The sequence below is a fragment of the Tachysurus vachellii genome, chromosome 10 (genome assembly GCF_030014155.1).
Source record: "Tachysurus vachellii isolate PV-2020 chromosome 10, HZAU_Pvac_v1, whole genome shotgun sequence".
Lineage (NCBI taxonomy): Eukaryota > Metazoa > Chordata > Actinopteri > Siluriformes > Bagridae > Tachysurus > Tachysurus vachellii.
In genome coordinates, this window is record NC_083469.1 from 17,867,749 (window position 1) to 17,888,302 (window position 20,554).

The 20,554-nt window shown below is 38.1% G+C and overlaps 2 protein-coding genes across 8 annotated transcripts in view; both read left to right on the forward strand.

Moving 5' to 3' along the window:
* mboat2a (membrane bound O-acyltransferase domain containing 2a) overlaps nt 1-8,952 on the forward strand; it is a 60,867-nt gene extending 51,915 nt beyond the window's left edge. For both annotated transcript variants that reach the window (XM_060880031.1, XM_060880032.1), the window contains 6 exons: nt 331-523; nt 1,327-1,430; nt 1,521-1,585; nt 1,675-1,807; nt 3,430-3,581; nt 4,995-8,952. In XM_060880031.1, coding sequence (XP_060736014.1) covers nt 331-523; nt 1,327-1,430; nt 1,521-1,585; nt 1,675-1,807; nt 3,430-3,581; nt 4,995-5,163 — 816 coding nt within the window. In that variant the 3' untranslated portion in view covers nt 5,164-8,952. The remainder of the gene's footprint in view (nt 1-330; nt 524-1,326; nt 1,431-1,520; nt 1,586-1,674; nt 1,808-3,429; nt 3,582-4,994) is intronic.
* A 781-nt stretch (nt 8,953-9,733) lies between these two features.
* kidins220a (kinase D-interacting substrate 220a) overlaps nt 9,734-20,554 on the forward strand; it is a 52,160-nt gene continuing 41,339 nt past the window's right edge. For 2 of the 6 annotated variants that reach the window (XM_060880035.1, XM_060880040.1), the window contains exons 1-4: nt 9,734-9,926; nt 17,513-17,677; nt 19,120-19,218; nt 19,992-20,090. In XM_060880035.1, the coding sequence (XP_060736018.1) occupies nt 17,546-17,677; nt 19,120-19,218; nt 19,992-20,090 (330 nt within the window). In that variant the 5' untranslated portion in view covers nt 9,734-9,926; nt 17,513-17,545. Of the gene's footprint in view, nt 9,927-13,010; nt 13,142-17,512; nt 17,678-19,119; nt 19,219-19,991; nt 20,091-20,554 lie in introns of those variants that run through there. The other 4 variants (XM_060880038.1, XM_060880039.1, XM_060880036.1 and 1 more) reach the window with 3 other exon arrangements.

Consider the following 20,554-nt stretch of genomic DNA (forward strand, 5'->3'; position numbering starts at 1 on the left):
AGAAGATTTTTTTGGTTTCAGCAGTAGGGTTAAAAGTCAGGTTCCCGTTACACAGTAAAAATTTCTAGTTATTAACAGTCGTGAACATTGCAGATGTGTTCGAGCTTGTCTGTTACATTGAGCGAGCTAGGCTACAGAATAAATCAGTGTTATCTCACAACAACAAAGAACAAACAACTTGCATCTGGGTTATTTACCCAAGATACTGAAAAACAAAATAGAATAGATCTCACTGCATAGTAATTCCATAACCACCTTCAGTTTGTCATTTAGGTGGACATTTGGGTTTAAGTGAATAGTACACATACTGACTGCAGCTACTTGTTTCAGAGAGACGTGCTGGTGAAGCTGGGCACTTGTGCTCTTTGTCTGCTGGTCTACCTTACCTTCTATCGCATATGTCCTGTGGAGCGTGTCATCGACGACCCATATATCACCTCCCAGCCCTTTTACCTGCGCATCCTCTACCTCTACCTGTCCATGCTCAGCCTGCGGCCCAAGTACTATTTCGTATGGACACTGGGTGAGTGAGGCAGCCTTTGCTCTGGATATCTTCATTGTGTGTCATTGCTCATATTCCATGTTATGTTGATGCAATGCTGCCCTCTTGTGCCTAAAAAAGGAACTCTTTATAAAGTACTTTTTAAAAAAGAGGATATGCCTTTTATCACCTTATATTGAAAAAAAATGGTGCATTATAAAATATCCTATAATGGAAGATTCCTAAAAAGGAATAAAAGATGATGGGGTGTGCTGTTATAGGAAAGTGGGGTGGTGAGATTCAGACCAAACAAAGCAAAGCTGCTGATATTAACCCAGGGCTGATCAGGGATGATCATGTACCACAGTTATGCTATGAAGAGGATAAAAAAAAACATAAGAAATTGATTGGGCTATGACGTGTGAAAAGAATAACTTAGTAACCGGAAAAGCTACACAATTTTTAAAGTAGCTACTGTCATGTTACTGAAAAAAGTTAGTAACATCGTTTACTTTTAATTACTCACCAACAGTGCTTTTATTGTTGTGAAGCAGCCGTGAAACAAGTTATTTTTTACTTATATTATAGCAGCTATAAACTATTGTTTGTTCACTAGCCTCTTTTTTTCCTCTCTCTACATATTTGTCATGTTACTGAGAAACTGAAAAGTTCCCATGGAGGACAACTTACACCTTCCATAAATGTTAAATAAAGTCCATTTTGAAAACTTCACTACATCCACAATGATTCATATGTTGTCTGTTGTTACTATAGAATGATTTGTTTCTATAGAAACTTTAGTAAGTTATTTATTCTCTTGTTTTTTTTTGTTGTTTTTTTTCCAGCTGACGCGATAAACAATGCTGCCGGTTTTGGCTTCAATGGTTACCACAAAGACGGCACCCCGAGATGGGACCTGATATCAAACTTGAGAATACTGGATATAGAGGTATGAGAAAGTCATGCATCTGTCAGTTCTGTCTTTCCTTTGTCTCTAAGAAACTGACGAGTGTCCTTTTTCTCTCTGGTTTAAATTCAGCTTGCTACAAGCTTCAAGACATTCCTCGACAACTGGAACATTCAGACAGCGCTTTGGCTTAAAAGGCAAATCTCTGTTACTGTTAAATACTCTGTTACTGCTTTCAGGTTGCGCTCGTGCTCACACTTTGTCATGTCGTGTATGTCGCCTGTAGGGTATGTTATGAGCGCTGTCCATACAACCCAACAGCAGCCACATTCCTGCTGTCTGCCATATGGCATGGAGTGTACCCAGGATATTACTTCACCTTCGTCACCGGCATCGTCATGACACTGGCAGCCCGGGCAGTAAGTATCACTCATATATAGAGAGAGAAAGAGAGAGAGACAGATATAAAATGCTAAAATTGGTTGCTTTATTCTTATATATATATATGTGTGTGTGTGTGTGTGTGTGTGTGTGTGTGTGTGTGATAGAGATGACAATTAAATCCCCCTGACTTGACTTAACCAGAGGACAAAAAATGTAATCTGCAAATGTATCTGTTCTGTTACTTAACCTTCTAGGGGCAATTTTTTTTATTTTATTTTTTTTTTATACATTAGTTTCAAACATTGTTTTTTCATACAAATGTTTCTATCTTAAGTAAATTGTGATATAAAACCCATTTCTGCTCTCCGAGATGCCTCAAATGCTTGTTCAAAAATCTCAAGCGGTTAAGGCTACGGGTTGTTGATTGGACGATCGGGGTTCAAGCTTCAGCACTGCCAAGCTACCACTGATGGGCCCTTAAGCGAGGCCCTTAACCCTCTCTGCTCCAGAGGCACTGCATCATGGTTGTCCCCCTGTGCTCTGACCCCAACTTCCAAAGTTAGGATATGCAAAGAAAGAATTTCAGTGTGCTGTGATGTATATATGAGAAAATAAAAGCTTCTTCTATCTAATATTTGAATATCTTCACCAAGTTTATCCAGCAGAGGGCGAAACATCTCCCACAGAAAGCCAACAGAGTACAGAGACATTTTAATTCAGACTTGCAGCGATTGAATAATTTAGTTGTTTATGCCCATTGAAAATGTCTGATAATATAATTACCATTCTGTCAGCGAACTGGTAAAAAAGGGTTAACCAGCCGCTCTGACTACGAGGCAAATCACACGTGTGTATTTATACGCGTGTTCCTGTAGTAAGAACATTCACAGGGACTTGTACTATGACCTCTGCACATAAATGACTGATACAGTAAAGGGACGTCATTGGAAGGAGTCTCCAGTGTCAGCACTTGTGTAGTTGTAAGCACTTTTAAATTGTCAGGACAGAAGGTTTTGCAGTTTCTCTACAGCACAATATTTTGGTTTTATTAACTTCTAAAGAGAGACGAGGGACGATCATATCTCGTCTCGTACACGTTTATTCCATATATCTGTATATTCAGATTCAGTAGGTGCGGATTATTTTTGGATAAAAGCACAGCAGTATCTAATGTAACACCTCACACACAGGGACTCCGGACTGTCCATAGTACTACGGTACCACAGGAATCAATACTGTGACAAGGACAATGACTCGCCAATCCGCATTTCACCACACAAACTGTTGATTATTTCCTGCTCTGCTATTCTTTATTCATTATATAATCATTTGTAGTATCTTTGCTTATGTGCCTTTATTATAAATGAGGATTACTTTACGACCGCTCGTCTGTAATGATGGACGTCGATGAAGATTCTTTCAGTGTTAGAGGAATTGAGTCAGGCAGCAGCAAAGGACCTTTAAATGTCAAGTCACATCAATGCGATGTGCAGCGAAGAAGCTTTGAGCTCATTAATTCAGTAAAAGTCAACATATTGTCTGCAATGTATTATTCAGCCCATTTTTGCAAAAAGCCGCACTTACGATCAGATAAAAAAATGATATCAGAATAACTTTTTTTTATTATTATTAATAAAGGTTTGTCTTCTCTCTTTAGGTAAGACATAACGTAAGACAGCACTTCCTGGGCTCCTCTACACACAAGCTCATCTACGATGTGATTACGTGGGCCAGCACACAGATCGCTATATGCTACACAGTGGTACCGTTCGTGGTGTTGGCAGTCGGACCTTCGCTGAGGTTTTACTGGTGAGATTAACCAACAACAGGCAAAGGCGATGCCGATCAAATCGCCTGCACTCTCTCTGAATCAACGAGTAGTAAACCAAATCCAAGATGGCTTACGAGAGTGATTATCTCTGACAGAGGTGAAACAGAGAGCGTGATTTTGCCTCCGTCTGCCGCAGCAACACCATTAATCAGATAGTTTTAGGGCAAGCGTTCAAGGGAAGAGCTGGTTTTATGGCCCATGTCGAGACAAAGGAAATCTATGACGGTAATTTGTAGGCTTATTACATTTCCCACAGAACGTTATAAAGAACGCTTATTAAAAAGAGAATGAGGCAGAGCGATGATGATGATGATGGGTGTGCTGAAGGAGCTGAAGGTTACAGAAGGCCAGCCAGGAGAGTAGAAACAATGGTGTGTTTTCATGCTCCAAATCATCTTCCCCTTGTTTGGTCATTTTATATCAAACGTCTAAAGTAGGAGACATCAAACGTCAGACCACGTTCATGTAATATTCTTAACATGAACTAGAGAGAGAGAGATGGAGGAAGAGAGAGGCAGAGGAAGAGAGAGGCGGAGAAAGAACGAGAGAGTGATGGAGGGAGAGAGAGAAAGAGAAAAAGAGTGAGATGTAGGGAGAAAGACAGAGAGAGAGAAAGAGAAAGAGAGTGAGACAGAAAGACAGGAAGAGAGAGACAGAGAAAGAACGAGAGAGTGATGGAGGGAGAGAGAAAAAGAGAGTGAGTTGTAGGGAGAAAGACAGAGAGAGAGAGAGACAGAAAGAGAAAGAGAGTGAGTTGTAGGGAGAAAGACAGAGAGAGAGAGAGACAGAAAGAGAGTGAGTTGTAGGGACTTAGAAAGACAAACAAAAGCTTTTTTTATTTATTTATTTTTTTTTTTAAAAACTTATAATAATCATAAACTACGTGTTAAATCTTAAGTGTTGACACCTTTCAGTTATATCAGTTATAATCCAGCCGTACGTTTAGTAATTAATAGGGAATTATATGTAATGTGACCTTTTAAAGTGATGCATGGCCCAGTATGATACACTAACCTCTCTCTCTATCTCTCTCTCTGTCTGCTTCTCTCTCGCTCTCGCTCTCTCTGCTTCCCTCTCGCTCTCGCTCTCTCTGTGTCTCTCTCGCTCCATATGTCTGTCTGGGTATCTGTCTGTCTGTTTGTCTCTCTCTCACTCCCACTCTTTTTCTATCACTCTATCACTCTCTCTCTGTGTCTTTGTCTTTCTTTCTCTCTCTCTCTTTTTTGTGTGCGTCTCTGTCACTCTTTTTTGTGTCTCTCTCTCTGTCTCTCTCTTTCTTTTCTCTCACTTTCTTCTCTCTCTCTCTCTCTCTCTCTCTCTCTCTCTCTCTCTCTCTCTCTCTCTCGCTTGCTCGCTCCCTCGTTCGCTCTCTCTGTCTCTCTCTCTCTCAGGTCCTGGTACTACTTTCTGCATGTGATCTGTGTCCTGCTGGTCCTTGCCCTTCCTGTGAAGCGCAGATCATCACGTGACAAGCTGCAGGAGAAACAGACCCAGTCAGTAGGGGCGAACAACTTCTCCATCACAGACAGCAACTGCAACCAGAAAGAGAAAACCTCCTGAAAGTCCAGGATGTCCCTCACGTCCCTTCACCTCGTACAACTCAGAGCTGTGAGGAACTCGCCTCAAGACCGACGAGCCCGAGCGGCTCTTTTCTCTCCCTCCAACCTAACCCAAATGGGATGTTACTAAAACGTGATTAAGGACAGACGAGCGATTGCGGTGAGCCTCAGAGAATGACACTGGGGCTGATTGCGCTTCAGTTTACAATGGGGAAAAAAAACCTTGGCCAGTTCGAGGCTTTAATTGGTCACAGTGATTTGCTAACAAGAGGAATCGATTGGGTCTTAATGGAGCTTAACAAATACAAGTTGCCTTAAAAACCCTCTATTTACTATCCAGTGCTCAGCAGACTGGCGTTTGAGGAAGGAACATTTGAGACCAGCTCTCGCAGTACTTAGTGGGTTTTTTTTTTAATTATCAACTATTCAACAATTATACTTTTGATTGTTGTTGTTAGTTTTGTGTGTGTGTGGGGGGGGGTGTTTGATAAAGAAATGTAATTGATGCCAATCTCTCATAGGCCATAGCTTCTTGATTTAAGCGGTGGTCGTTGATCTGTTCGATACATATCTGCTTCATTTGGAACGAAGGGGTTTATTAGTTTACTTTAAGGCCGAATTCAGTTCAAGAGCTTTTAGTGTCTCTGCAGTTACTGTCGTCATCGTCTGACGTCACAGGAATCACACCTAGAGCTTGTATTGTGGTGTATCTGCTAGGACCGTACAGATTTTTTTTACAGTACACCATTTGTCGTATCCGGATTTTTGTATTCTGACTTTCTACTGCTGTACATTAAACTGAAGGACCGTCGCATCTTTGTACCCTTGTTTTTTATTACAGCATACGTTTGGCGTCGGTCCGGCGCACTTCCTGCAGTTCAGATCAATTTCATCTGGAGTGTGAAGGATGTTTGGTAGAAGTGTTAGCAGCAGATGCAGTAGAGGATTCAATAGTGTTTAAGTTGAAGATGGTAAACATCATAAATGAGAAAAAAGGATTATTTTAGAAAGAACGTACACAAACCGACCAGTGTGGCATGTACAGGAGCACGTTTCTGACACATCATAAAAAAAATTCCTTCAGCATCTCCTTATTATGAGAAAATTATCAAAAAAACAACGGTATTGCAAGAAAAACTATTCATTATTGTGGAAAATAAAAATCAGTTTACATCTGGTTTTTATTCCAAATCATCTTTGATTATTATGAAAATGATTGAGTTAACTGTTAACTAACCGAACACGTTTACTACAAAGGTGATTCTCTCTTAATAATAAGCTTTTTATGTAAAAACGTGATCTTCCAACTAAGCTTTTTTTCATCCTAAGATTTCTCGTAACAATGAGATATTTCTCAAGATTAATAACGAGATTATTGTCTTGTAACAGTGAGAGATTTCCTCAGAATAACAAGATGTTTCCTCCTAATAAGATCATGAGATATCCACTAACAACAGCACAAGCTTTCTTGTTGTTGTGAGATGGTTTTGCTCTTGCGTTGCAGGAAAGCGCTTCCATTAGCACACGCAAGGCCGCTTGGCAAACAGCTGATTACGCCACATGTATTAGTCTCTGTATCCGCTAATGTAAAACCACCCATCAGGAATTGTTTTTTTTTTTTTTCTTCAGTTCACAGTAACATTTTATCCTATTTTTATAATCCTGTTTAGTTGAACAATTATACCCTGCTGTATTTAACGCTTATATAATCCCATCTCTGCTTAAATACCCAGAGACGTCATTGTGTCGGAATTTAAAGAACGCAACGTAAACCAAACCAAACGGCAACGCTAGCTTTTGGACTCCTATTTTCTTATCAGCACTGAGCAGCATAACTACCCCAAAGACAGTACGGAAAGAAACAGTAGATTATCTATCGTTTGAACAAGACAATTGTTTCAACCACATGACCAGCACATCAATGCCAAACTGCTTCGTATGTCCAAAGTGCCAAATCGCTGCACTGTGCACGCTGTCTGGATGAAAGCACACACTCACTGTGTTTCTACATTGAGCAACAAGGTGAGAGGTTTTGCACTAAAGGAATTCAGAAATTCAAAGAAGTGGCTCATTTGGTTGTATCTCGTTTGGTTGTTTACATGCAAGATATATTCTATGAAACAAATATATATGATTTAAAGATACGGAGAGATTTTGGTTCTTTGGAAGGTGATGTGATGAAGCTCTGATGTAGACATGAGTGCAGAACAATACAGGAGAATATTGTGGGCTTTTCTAAGTGCTTTTTAGTTAGTTTTATTTATTTTTTTAAATGTTCCATTAGCAATCTTGGAGGGGAAAAGTACAAAATTGAAAGATTAAGGAAGACATTACAATGCAAACTCATGTCAAGAAGGTGTTATTTATTAATAAACTCGGACCACGATGTCGTCCGTGTCTGTAAGTCTGAATGTGTGTGAACACTCGTCTGGTGTAAATATGGACCATTTGTTTAAATTTGTATTTGTCAGTCAGATGTCAGCTGTTTGTCAGTAAGAAGTTCTCTGTTTTGTCGAGGTCCATGTTATGAGTATAACGTCACCTGGTTTTATACTGATACTGGAATGGAGATCTAGTCATGTTTTACACAGTCATCGTTCACGGGACATCCGGTGTGTCATGAATGGAGGAACGGAGTAGTGTTGAGAGATTACTGTAAATCAGGATCGTTTTTTCCCCCTTCCTTTTTAATTCAAAACCGGCCACTTTATTAGGAACAACTAATCATTATGTGGCAGCCGCACAACAACAACAACAACAACAACAAAAATCATGGAGATTTTTGGAGATTGTGTGTTTGTGTGTGTGATTATTTCTCAATAACCAAAGCAGCCCACTGGTACCAACAAACTATACCATGATCACGGAAACCACACTTTTTCCTCATTCTGATGATATTAAATAACAATAAATAATTTATCTGATGTTAATAAATAAATTAAATAACTGCATAAACAAGCAGGTGTACAAGTGTTTCTAATAAAGTGGCATACTATACCCAAAGCTGCACAAGTATTACACAGTGTCCACTAAACAGATTTGAGGCTAAACCTCTGCTAAAGTACGACTGAGATGTAAGTCCATGTGTAGGTCTAATATATAGATACATGTTAAACTGAATATACCGAAAGCCAGTATCACAGCCAGCAGATGGCAGATGGGCAGGTCATTTATTATGTGCCCCAAAAACCTTGTAGTGTCAGTCTTTACATCCTGTACACTTTATTACTTCTACAGTTTTTCTCATCTTGTTATCAGACATTGCATGATGGATACGATGTTCTCTCTGTGACAGGGTCGGTTTGTTATTTGCGGTCTAAATTGCAGTTTAAGGGAAGCTTTCTTTTCTTTTTATTTTTTCTTTTTTTTCTTTTGGCCTATGTGTGTTGACATTTCTGTAAAGCCTTTTTTTTAGATTCATAATGTAAAGTGATTACTTCTTATTTTCATCATGATCATAATGTCAAACGGAGAATAAACAATGTTTGCCTTTGTGGGATTTGTTTAACCATTTAGTCTTTTTTTTTTTTTCAAATTGTCAAAAATCTATTTTATTATTAACATGGGGATTTTTTTAAAACTGACATGAAAGTCTGGCTGACATGAATTCTGAGATTGTTCTTCACATATTTTCTAAACACTGTGATTTTTACCTCATTCAGATTATATTTTAAAGAAATACTTATATCATTCTAACGAGCCTAGGAAGTTGCTTCATCCTGTATTGTATGACGTGTGTTTGTCAGCGAGCTACTGATTTAACCAGATGATTAAAATGTTTATGAACGTGTTTTCTAGTGAAGAGAGACTTCTTTTTAATATTGTATGTGTGTGTGATGGTGAATGGCTGCCATCTGAATAATAATAATAGCCGTGTGCCTCCATGCAAAGTGTTTTGTTGGGAAATGATATAAAACATGTGCTAGAAATATTGTGCTCTTATACTAGACATTTAGTAGGTTGTCAGATGAAATGAGCCAAGACATGTTAGATTAGGCTGGTAGATAATTATTACATAAAAGATGTAACAGAATAATAATATATTAATATTTAATAGTAATTATATATCATATATATATATATATATATATATATATATATATATATATATATATATATATATATATATATATATATATATATTAGGAAGATGAAGAAAAAATACATATATATGTGATATGTACTTTAAAGTAATTGATTTACACATTTTAAATGAAGACCCAGAGTTAATAATAATAATAATAAAAATGTAATTAAAATGGAAAATCTATTGATTTTTACCTTTCTTTGTTTCCTTAGTTTCTTGCCTTAGACTAAATTTTTTAGCTATTAACTTCTAAATATTCTGCTGTAAATAAATCATAAAATATATGAAACATGAATATTTTAAACATTCTTTTTTTTCTTTCTCTTTTATGCAAAGGTTTTAATGCAAACCTTTGTATTAAACTGCAGACTCGAGTGGGCGTGGCCTATCAGAGAACGAACTCTAAGCCCCGCCCACCTTTGCATACTAGCGTACTAAATAGAGCGTCAGTAACACGTGAACGCTGGTGCTGCGCTCTCGTGCGCACTGTTTACATGCACTATGAAGTGAAACAGTATGTTTTTTGACGTGGGCTTTAATAAGACCACCCTACTGTACAAAATGGCTGTACTTCTGTAGGCAAACAAGTGAAACACGCTGAAGACCCAGGAGTCTTCCTCTGACTGGAGGGGAGTGAGGTTCATTAGTGCTGCTTCAGACCTCTGGAGGAAGTAAAAGTAAGTTAAACTGTTGTGTGTTAACAAGAGACAACAAAAGGCTTGTAATATCCAGACGTGTAGTGTTACACGTCATCACGTGACTAATTAACACCTGGCTCGTGCGCTCCAAATTGACAACCATATGTAGTTAAATGTGTGTTTATGGAGTTTTTGGAGTTTTCTGTGTGTGACTGTGTAGTTAATATGACTACTGATACTGTGTTGTCAAAATGTGACAAATACTGCATGTGCTATTAGTCTTTAACTTCTGTTTGTCCTGTAACTGTAGGAGGAACTTACACACACACACACACACACACATGTTGTTACACACACACACACACACACACGCACACCTATGCATACATACATATACATACATACATACATACATACATACATACATACATACATACATATATATATATTTCTGCTAAATTCTGTAAATGTATACACATATATATATATATATATATATATATATACACACGCACACAAATACATATTTTATATATATATATATATACACACACACACAGCATGGAAAAATATCCTCAGCATCCATGATCTGTGACCACATGCTTAATTTAGCTGAAGGTTTATATTTAAAAGACATTTTTGTTCCTTGTCCAAAGCCCAAAACTGCTGACAAATCAGTCTTTAATTTAAGGCTTAGGGCAGCAGTGTAAACCTCCAACAGAAAAAGGAATAAAAGAAACTCAATGTCTGTAAAAAAAACAAACAAAAAAAAAACCCTACATTTAATCAGTATGTTTACATTCGTAATAATCCATTACTAATCAGATTAAAAGCTGGATCGGTTTGAAAAGCCTTCATGTAAACACCGGATCATTCGTTCCGACTGAAATTTTAATCAGATTTAAACAGTTGGTGTTGTTTTTATTTTAGTATTTATTTATTATGTATATATGTTGTTTTAAATATACCGGTGTAGAGAAAAAAAATAGCCGTTCAATCTATTTTTCTAACCGGAATAAAAATATGTGCACATTCGCAGTGCAGTGGTGTGAACGTGAAATCAGTCACTCTGCTCTTTCACAGGTGTTTAGTTTTAAATATATGAATCTGATGGCAATGATTTAGGGTTCATATAAAGAGTACTTTTTAGGAGCTGCGGTCAGATTGAAAACGTTCGTATTAACGAAAATGGGTGCATGTAAACATAATTGTTGTCAAATAGAAGGAACTTAAAGTATGTAATATCTTGTAAGAATTTGTTGATCTAATCATATCATATTTCAAGACATCCCAAAAAAACTTGACAAGCAAAATTTCTTATATGAAAAAATCTCTTTTACATTATTAGCACCATAATTAAAAGATTTCACCTTGTCAAACAATATAAGAAGACACAAAATAGCTTTAAACTTTGCTTAAAAATTTCTCCCAGTTTTTCCTTTTGTTCTGATACTTTATAAATGACTGACTCTCATAAGAAAATCCCCCAGCCCCGGTCCACACTGTCACACAAACACATTCACTGTTAGAACAAATCTGGATAAATATCTGTTGACCTCCTGTGGGCACTAGCTCCAGGCTCCCTAGTTCGATCCTGACCTCGGGTTTCTCTCTGTATGGAGTTTCTCTGTAACTGTGTGTTTCTTTTGGGTTCTCAAGTTTCATCCATCCTTTCATAAACATGCAGGTTGGTGTGTGTATCTGAGCTAAAAAGCCACTCGTTGTGAAATTTGGAAAGTGCGTGTACTTGGTTCCCTGTTATTCCACCTCATGTGCAGTGTTCCCAGGATAAGCTCTGGGTCTATACTGACACTGACCACGGTGAAAAACTGAAGCCGAATGAATAGATGGCGTATAAAATATAGATATAGTGCTTATGTAATGTGCTAGAAAAGCAGCAAGTCTGCTCTTTCTGATTCCTGTGTAATCTCTGGAAATGTATATAGCTTAATTTTGTATATGTAAGCATGTGTCTGCTTCTATATACACACACCATGTTTGATTAAAACACCACAACCTGGTGCAGTCTTGTTCTGGAGAACATCCTGATAGTCATCGCTATACGATATTTGTTGCCATTTACATTCGAAATGATTCATGAATGATGATTTTATTCTTTATACACGGTGCTAGACGACGTGATGCTCTTTACAAATAACTGTACAAGGACAAAAATATCAAGGCTTGTTTAAAAAAAAAAAAAAAAAAAGCTAAATTGTCTTCCCTGGATGATTGATGGATGTGGTTCTTTCACTCTTTTTATGGTTCTAAAATACTTAGTCTCTGTTAGTTTAAAGTCCACCTAAAGTCTTCTGTTTACATTTTTTTTCAAGCACAGAAAGAAATCACGCAAGCAGCCGGATCCGAGCTGCTCAGCTCTTCACACTTTTCCTTAAGAGGCAAACATGCAAAAAAAGGGGAGTAAAGAGGAAGAGGAAGGCGTATTATTGTTTTCTACATAAAATAAAATAAAAAAAATAGAAACCTTGTTACATGGAAATACTTTAAATGGAAAGCATGATGGAGGACTTAGTATGCAGGCATAGTATAAGGTGTTCACCCAGTGTGGGTGAATTAATTGCCATATTGTTATTTATATTATTAATATTAAAACCAAGCAGATTTTATGAATACAAGACTTGACACTAGAGCGGAATTAATAATTAAAAAAAGTCCAGATTTAAACGTTAGAAAAGAATAAAAAAATCACGAACTCAGTTGAATTCTAGGCTGAATCTTGATGTTTCAAATGTACTCAAAGTGCTCTTTTTTTAAGGGATGGCTGAAGCTTGGCATACAGCAGTTCTCTCTCTTATTTCTTCATTTATCCCTTTTCCTTTCATTCATGTACTTTTGCTGTTGACGGTTTGTAACATTCATGCCAGTACGGCATTGTGTACTGAGCAGAGAGAAAGAGATGCGTCTCTGATGAAGGTGTGGACTGGAGCTCTAATGTATGTTAATCCTGGCACGTGTTGGCATTGGGTCATGTCAGGAGAGGAGGAGGAGAAGGAGTGTTGCTCTGTTTGGAAGAGAGGAAGAGGGGCGTGGCCATGGATGACAGGGGGAGGGGAGTTATTGTCCGGAAGAGTGGAGGTGGGGCATTAATTTTATTCAGGAGGATAGAGGAGGGTCGTTACTCTTTCATCCCTCAGCAAGCCTCATTAGTTACAGAAGCGTGCACTCAGAGAGACGGCGAGAAAGCATCAGCAGCCTACAGCGCTGGAGGAGATCACAAGGTGAGGTGCCAGGTTGTAAGTTTTGTACACACAAGATGTTTTGAGTGATTTAGGAATATTGATTGTTATCTGTACTGCTGTTTGTTCTGGCTTTGTGATCAGCAGTTGTGTGTGTGTGTGTGTGTGTGTGTGTGTGTGTGTGTGTGTATGTGGGGAAGGGAGTTTGGGGTTGAACCTTTGCTCGGTCAATATTAGGCCGAGGAGATCATCCGCTCAGCTGATTGGCTCTCGGCAGGCATCATGAGAGCACTTACACACGAGGGAGCAGCTGTTCTGGGGCACTACAGGGTGTGTCAGGTCTTCAGCGCTACAAACAAAGGCACAGAATGATTTTGATATCAGTTGTGATTGTGGTCTTGTGAGCTATGAGGTTTTATGAGCATTAAAGTCATAGCACTGAGTCAGCACTTTTCTTTCCTGTTTCTTTATTATAGGCGAATGTGTAGCCCCGTTCATTTTAGGAGAATTCTTTTGAAGACTAAATCAGCTGAGAGTTTAAGGGGCTTATTGGAAATAGCCCCTATTGTGTGCAGTATGTGTAGTGCTATAAATAATGTATTTAATGTAAGGGTCTTGTCTGGGAGAATAGTTTTGGAGCAAATTTAACTCGTAATATTTCTGTTGCCTCAAACTGTTCACACTGTTAGAAATGGCATTGTTTAAAAAGGGAAAGTGGGGCAGTTGGGATCAGTGACCTTCGAACCCGGACTGGATGTGGTTTTTAATCTTTTGTACACTTATCTGCAAAGGTTTGTGATGAAAAGCAAAAACTCTACCTTACAATTTCAGACCAGTCAGCATTTAACGTGAGTGGATCCGCCAATACGTCCGAATGTTACTCAGCTATGCTCAAATCATTTTTGTCTTGCCAAGGGTTTACAAGACTTACTGTAGAAGACCATTTATAAGACATAATGTACTACAGGGTCAAATGAGTCCATGATCAGACTCCCTACCAGCAGCATTAATGGGTTTGGTAATGGGCATGATTAGCAGAATGGAAGCATCATTAAGCAGCTTGGTTTCACTTGTCTTTTTCGGATTTGATGATGACTGATTTGATGACCTCAGCACTTTTTAATGCAGTGATGTTAATAGAAGTGGTTGTAAAGGTAAACTCTGACTGACCATGAGCTCAGCTATGATATTTCTCAGTTCGTAGTTTTTGAACGAAAAACAATGTTGTAATTTATCTACAAAGGAGATACATAATGTACTGTAATGTCAGCGTTTAGTGCAACACGACAACAATTCAAACATGTTACAGTTACTACCGAGAGCATTCAAAGCCGTGTGGAGAATACGGAAGAGTTTGGAGGGAGCGTGTGAAGTCATATCACAGAAGCACGTGTATTGATTTTCAGCACGGCTGCGATTCAGCCATATGCACAAGGCCGCGAGTAACCAAACACGTGCCAATATTCAGTATGACGGAGAGACTGCTATTATACAGTCTTATAAATAAGAAATTAATATTGACTAACATACGTTTTAGACACAGTATGGACAAAAAAATTGCTAGTAGAAATAGAAGATGAAGTTATACTCACTGATCAGCTAGACAGCATTGACCTGTCAGCTAGACAGTATTGATTTGTTAAAGGAGCCATAACCAAAGGTTTTCAGTGGGGTTGAGGTCCGGTCTCTGTGCAAGTCATTTGTGAAAATAAAAGCCACAAAATACAGACATTCTGAACAATTGTGTGCTTTTGGGGTTTTTTTTTTTTTTTTTTTTTTTACTGGTAGCATTGCAGACAGAGATGTGAGGAAAGATCCAGAGGTTTCAATCAGTTTACGATCCAGTCGGCTCCCTAATTATTGACCCTTTTGGTAAAGCCGGGTAAATGTTGTTATGAATATTTTTTTTTTTAATTTGCTCAACCTCCCAGTGAAAATATGCTGACGATTTCAAGGTTAGAGGTTGGGTTTCTCACACAATAACAATTTCTGAGATTGAAGAATACAGAGTAAGGAATCTGAGACCACTTCTCAAAACACAGGTTTTCAGTGGGGTTTCGTTCAGGGACTGCGATGGTCATGTTAAAAGCTCGATTCTTCAGCCTTTGAACAATTCTCTGTGGATTTGGATACAAGATATGGATCATTGTCCTGCTAGAAGATTGTCATGACCCAGTTAGAAGGCAATGATGTTTTCATTTAAATTTCCTACTAATTATTCAGAGTCCAGTATGCATTGTATTCTAACAGGTTTCACAAGACCTTTGGTAGAAGAAACAGTTCACATTCATTTACATTTTTACAGTTTGGCAGACACCCTTATCTAGAGCGACGTACAAAATGTCTTTGATATCAATGAATACATCAACACTGGTACACTAGGTCACACACACACACACACACACACACCATATACGGATTATTTTTTCTGAATAACCCACTTTGAGTGTTTGTTCCCTTAAAGCTCACCACAGCCAACATTCCATAAGTGATTAGTGAACTCCAGGCGCTTACATTTATGTTTAGATGAAAACGCTTTCTTCTGTCATGCTTACAAATAGATTGTTGGCATGGAAGTGGTGTTTAGGTACAGGTTTGGTGACCTTAGAATGCTTCTGCAATCTCCAGCTGTGTGGAACAATAAGAACATGCTGGTATTAACCAACAAATTACACTTGTTGTAGTAAAAACAAAGGCCAAAATGTTCTGTTGCTATAAAATACATTTTTGGCTTAAATGGCTAGCATTTTTGTTTCATTCCTCTGGGGTTGGGGGTTTGAGTTCCACCTCTGCCCTATGTGTGTGAAGTTTACATGCTCTTTCTGTGCTTTGGGGTTTTCTACTGGGTTCTTTTGGTTATCTCTCCTAGTTTGGATTCATGTGGCTGATGTAGCATCTCTAAATTGTCTATAGTGTGTGAATGGGTATGTGATTATGGCTAGATGAACCTCCTGTAGGATAAGCAGTACAGAAAATGACCACCTTGCTAGTGAAAAATTAAAGTAAACAAATGGCGTTTAAACCTGTTGTAATACCGCTAGCCAGCATTGCCTTATCTTTGTCAATATTTTTTTCTCACTATGAAAATACATTGGATTTGATTGTTGGTCTTGTTTTGAGTTAAACATAATCCCAGATCAGCTTTCAAACAATCACTGCTTTCAAAATGCATTGGGAGATTAATGGCAAACAAACTTGAAGCCTTTTAATTTCGTTTGCATGGAACACAAGAATATCCGGCTATTACTTACCTTTGATTTGAAATTCTAGAACGTCGGTTCTACCTGTTCAGTTAGACTACCTCCTAATCTAGGTTGATTAAAGCCAGAAAGCTACTGTGGGGTTCATTGTTAGCCAGCGTAGACTTAACTGTGATGCTCTGTGCTTCTTTGAGTACATTTCTCATTATTCCAGAGTGGAATGAATGAGTAGGCCATGTCCTGTAAGCCAGGATTAGAAAATAAGGTTTATTCAGCATCCCTAACAAGTAGGCCCGGAAAATAACAAGGCTATCCTGAAGGTCCGTGTGGAACAGTTCTACAATATCTTTGCCAAACTGACCAGTTATGCCATTTATTATCGAGCTGTTACAACACAACTGGAAAAAAACAAGACATAGAATAGTGATGGTTCTATAGTAATCTTGATTTCTCCATTCCTGGGAAATAATGTTAAATAAAAATGGTTTATTATAAGCAAAATAAGTAGTAAATTTTATTAAAAAAGGATCAGATTTCCTAAACATCCAAGTTCCAGTAATTCAGTTTAAACAAAATAAACATGCAATTAAAAGGCAGCAAGTTTATCCAAGGTAAGTGACATTAAGTTTTCACCACAACTCTGATCAGGATAAAGTGTAGTAGATGTAGTACTGTAGATTTCTGGAACATGTCAGATTTCCTGAAGCGGTCATCATAACTGGTAAAAATAAATATATAACTATTCTAACATTTCCCCACACCCCGGTTTTGTCTCTTACACTTGCTGTTGGTTATTTAATGATGCGCATTATTATATTATGATATTTTAAAAAGTAATGGTGCTACTACCTTGCCATACCGGTAGCACTAGCAACTAGCACAGAGCTGTTATTGCATGTGTATAACAGCTGGTATGTTTATCCATTTTACTTTTAATTATTTTATTATTTAGCTAGAAATCTAGACTAGAGTTTCATTTCACATGCACCAAATACCTTGCAGTGACTCAGACACTTTCATGTTGACATGTTAAAAGTTCTAGGACATTTAAGAAATGTTTCCAGTTCAACCCAGAATCCACAAATTTTTACTTCTATTTTTACTCCTCTATTATTAATCACGCTTTAACCCGCTGGTCAAATGAGCCGGTTGTAGGGATGATTTTCTTACAGCATGGTGTTTGACAGAGAGATTGACCTCTAACACACCGTCTCCTGTTGTTCTTCAGCCTGTAACAGGCTCGGGGATTAACGGCATAAACATGGACACCACAAGCTCTCTGAAGATGACCGCTATGGCCTCCCAGAGCATCTTCAGCTATGTGGAGGAGGAGAACCTGCCTGCAGTGAAAGCTTACCTGGACAAACACCGAGATGTGGACAGCAGGAGTGATGTGAGTGAGAGACCATGACAAAGACTGGATGTTTATACACGATGACTTCAGAGGAGATAAATAAGGGAGAATGTTTTTGGTTGCTTTAGGAGATGCAACTTTATGCTAACTCTTTTTGTTAAAAAAAAATCCCTGTTTATTTGTGAACACTCCATAATGTGATTTATAAATAATATAACATAACATATAATATATTATAAACAATAATATGATTTATAAAGAGTTTGTTTTGTTTACTGAAAGCATTAATGACAACAGTTCATGATAAAGGTTACTTTTTTTTTTAATAAACAACTCCAACTGGATATTCGAATGCATTTCAGAATCAGTTTATACATTTTTGATTAAAAGAGTGATTTTGGAAATGATGAGATTCTGATTAAATGTTTTATTATGAAGTCTGACCAGATTTCTAAAGTTTCACTTTTACTACTTACAACATTGGTAAAATTTTGCTAGCCAAGCGTGATTTTCTTCACATAGTGAATGTCAGGCTTTGATCAAGTTACTGGGAAGTCACATGCTATAGCAACCAGGACTTAAGCCAGTCATTCTAGGATTTTGTGATTTTTGCAAGACCCATCATGTGACATCACAATACACATTCAGCCAAAGTTCTCTTCAATTCATGTGCATTGAACATGAGTACAGCTGTCATACAAAATGTTACATGTGTGTCTTCACTAGTAGTAGTTTAAAAGAAGAATCCTGTGCTTGCAGTCTCACCAGCTTAGCTAGTTTCCCAAAAATAAACACAAAAATCCCGACCAATTACTTTGAAAATTTTTAAAAACAATGCAGCAAAATCAAGCATTTTTGGCTGCAACGATAAAAAAATAATATTGTCAAACCCTGGATCGACTGATAAGAATAATGAGTTTGTAATACATTTCTAATTGTATTTTAATTGTACAGATGCTATTTTCTTCCTTTTCACTTTTTGGGGTAACCAGATTTAAAAATAACTACATATGATGTTAAAAATGAAAAAAGAATTCCGTTCCAGGGATTTCTCTCTCCCAAATAACTGCTAATGTGCTTCAGTTTTGGTAAGAAAGTGTATCCAGTTCAATGCTGCCAGTTATGGGGATATCACCCTTTGCTTGTCTGTCTGTCTGTCTGTGTCTCTCTCTCTCTCTCTCTCTCTCTCTCTCTCTCTCTCTCTCTATAATGGTTTATACCAAAAACCACACTACCAAGAGCTGTCCTTATTATAATAATTTCTAAATACTTTTTTTATACTAAGGGAAATGTTTTTACAAGTTGGGGGAAAAAGCAGCCGGTCGGGGTGGGGGTGGGGGGGTAGTCATCCAGAGGGGAAGTTATCTAAATGTCTTGCTAATACACACTTTGCTTAAGTTTTGTGAGTCCGTATGCTTAAAGCCTGTCCGTAGTTGAATGTGGCAGATCTGTCATCTTTTTTTTGTTGTTGTTTCCTCTAGAACGGACAGACTCCTCTCATGTTGGCAGCTGAGCAGGGCAGCATTGAGATTGTGCAAGAGCTCATAAGAAGAGGAGCCAACGTTAACCTGGATGACGTGGTAAACACTGTTGAACACCTGTTTCACCTCATTACACAACAGTACCTGTTTGGGGTCGCCACAGCGGATTACGTGGTCCGAATATAAGATTTAACACAGGTTTTTTTTTACGCCGGATGCCCTTCCTGACGCAACCCTCCCATTTTTATCCGGGCTTGGGTCCGGCACTGAGAGTCAACTCTTCGGTGGCTGGGTTAGCATCCTGCCCTGGAATTTAACCCGGGCTACGGCAATGAGAGTGTGGGATCCTGCCGCTGGAACACCTGGAGGTGTTTACCAAGTTATGTCTAATTTATTTATTTCCAGAAAGCACAGTATGCATTTGGATAGCCGATTCTTCAGCCTATAGATATAAATAAATATATATTCTTATCTAGAACACTGACATTACTAGAATTGAGCACAAATTTGAAGTCATTTCCTGTGTCCTGGAATGATGTCATTGTGGGTGGACCTGCACTAAAGTGCTAGATTCCCCCAGGTTCACTCATAATAGCAGGTGGCCTGCAGAGCTGTGTAATTGGCATGCAAAATTGTGGTTCAGCAAATGACTGGGTGATGACATTCAACATACACACACCCTGAGGATCTCGCACACCTCTGGTATCGTACAGTACCTCACACTTCACTGAGCGTTGTTATCCATAGCGTTTGGGCACTCATGACTACTTGGTATGACCAACTGGTACGTTCTGAATCTCTCAAAGTCTGCTAGAAAAGGAGTATCTTGCATTTAGTCAAGCTTCTGATCAGCTTTTTTGTCTTGTATGTAGGATTGCTGGACTGCACTGATTTCCGCCTCCAAGGAGGGCCAAGTTGAGGTGGTGAAGGAGCTTCTGGCCAACAATGCAAATCTGGAGCACAGAGACATGGTAAACATCATATCCTACATACAAAAGGAACACGTTTTGTTTAACAACTTGCTTTAGGTCCAACACCCGAGTGAAAACCGCTTGACAGATGATACCTAAATATACAGGATACGTTATTTTTAATTGAGGTTTGTAATTGAACTTTTTCTTAGGACTTATTACAATCCTTGCATGAGATCAAAACATACACGGATGTGCTTTTTGCACCCGATTGGCTTCATGATATATTTCCTTTTAACTGCAACACAGTTCTGCTCGTAACACAGTTAGTTTTTCTCATGATGCCTCTTAATACCTAATATTAACTTCAGCAGTTGAGCTTTTTAACTTCCATCAAACAGTAATATAAAATACTGTAGTGTGAAAACTAGACTTAAAAAACCTTCCTCTTTAATAACAAATGAAAGAAACATTTAATACGGACATGTTTGAATCTTATTTTGTTTTTTAATATATCTGACTCT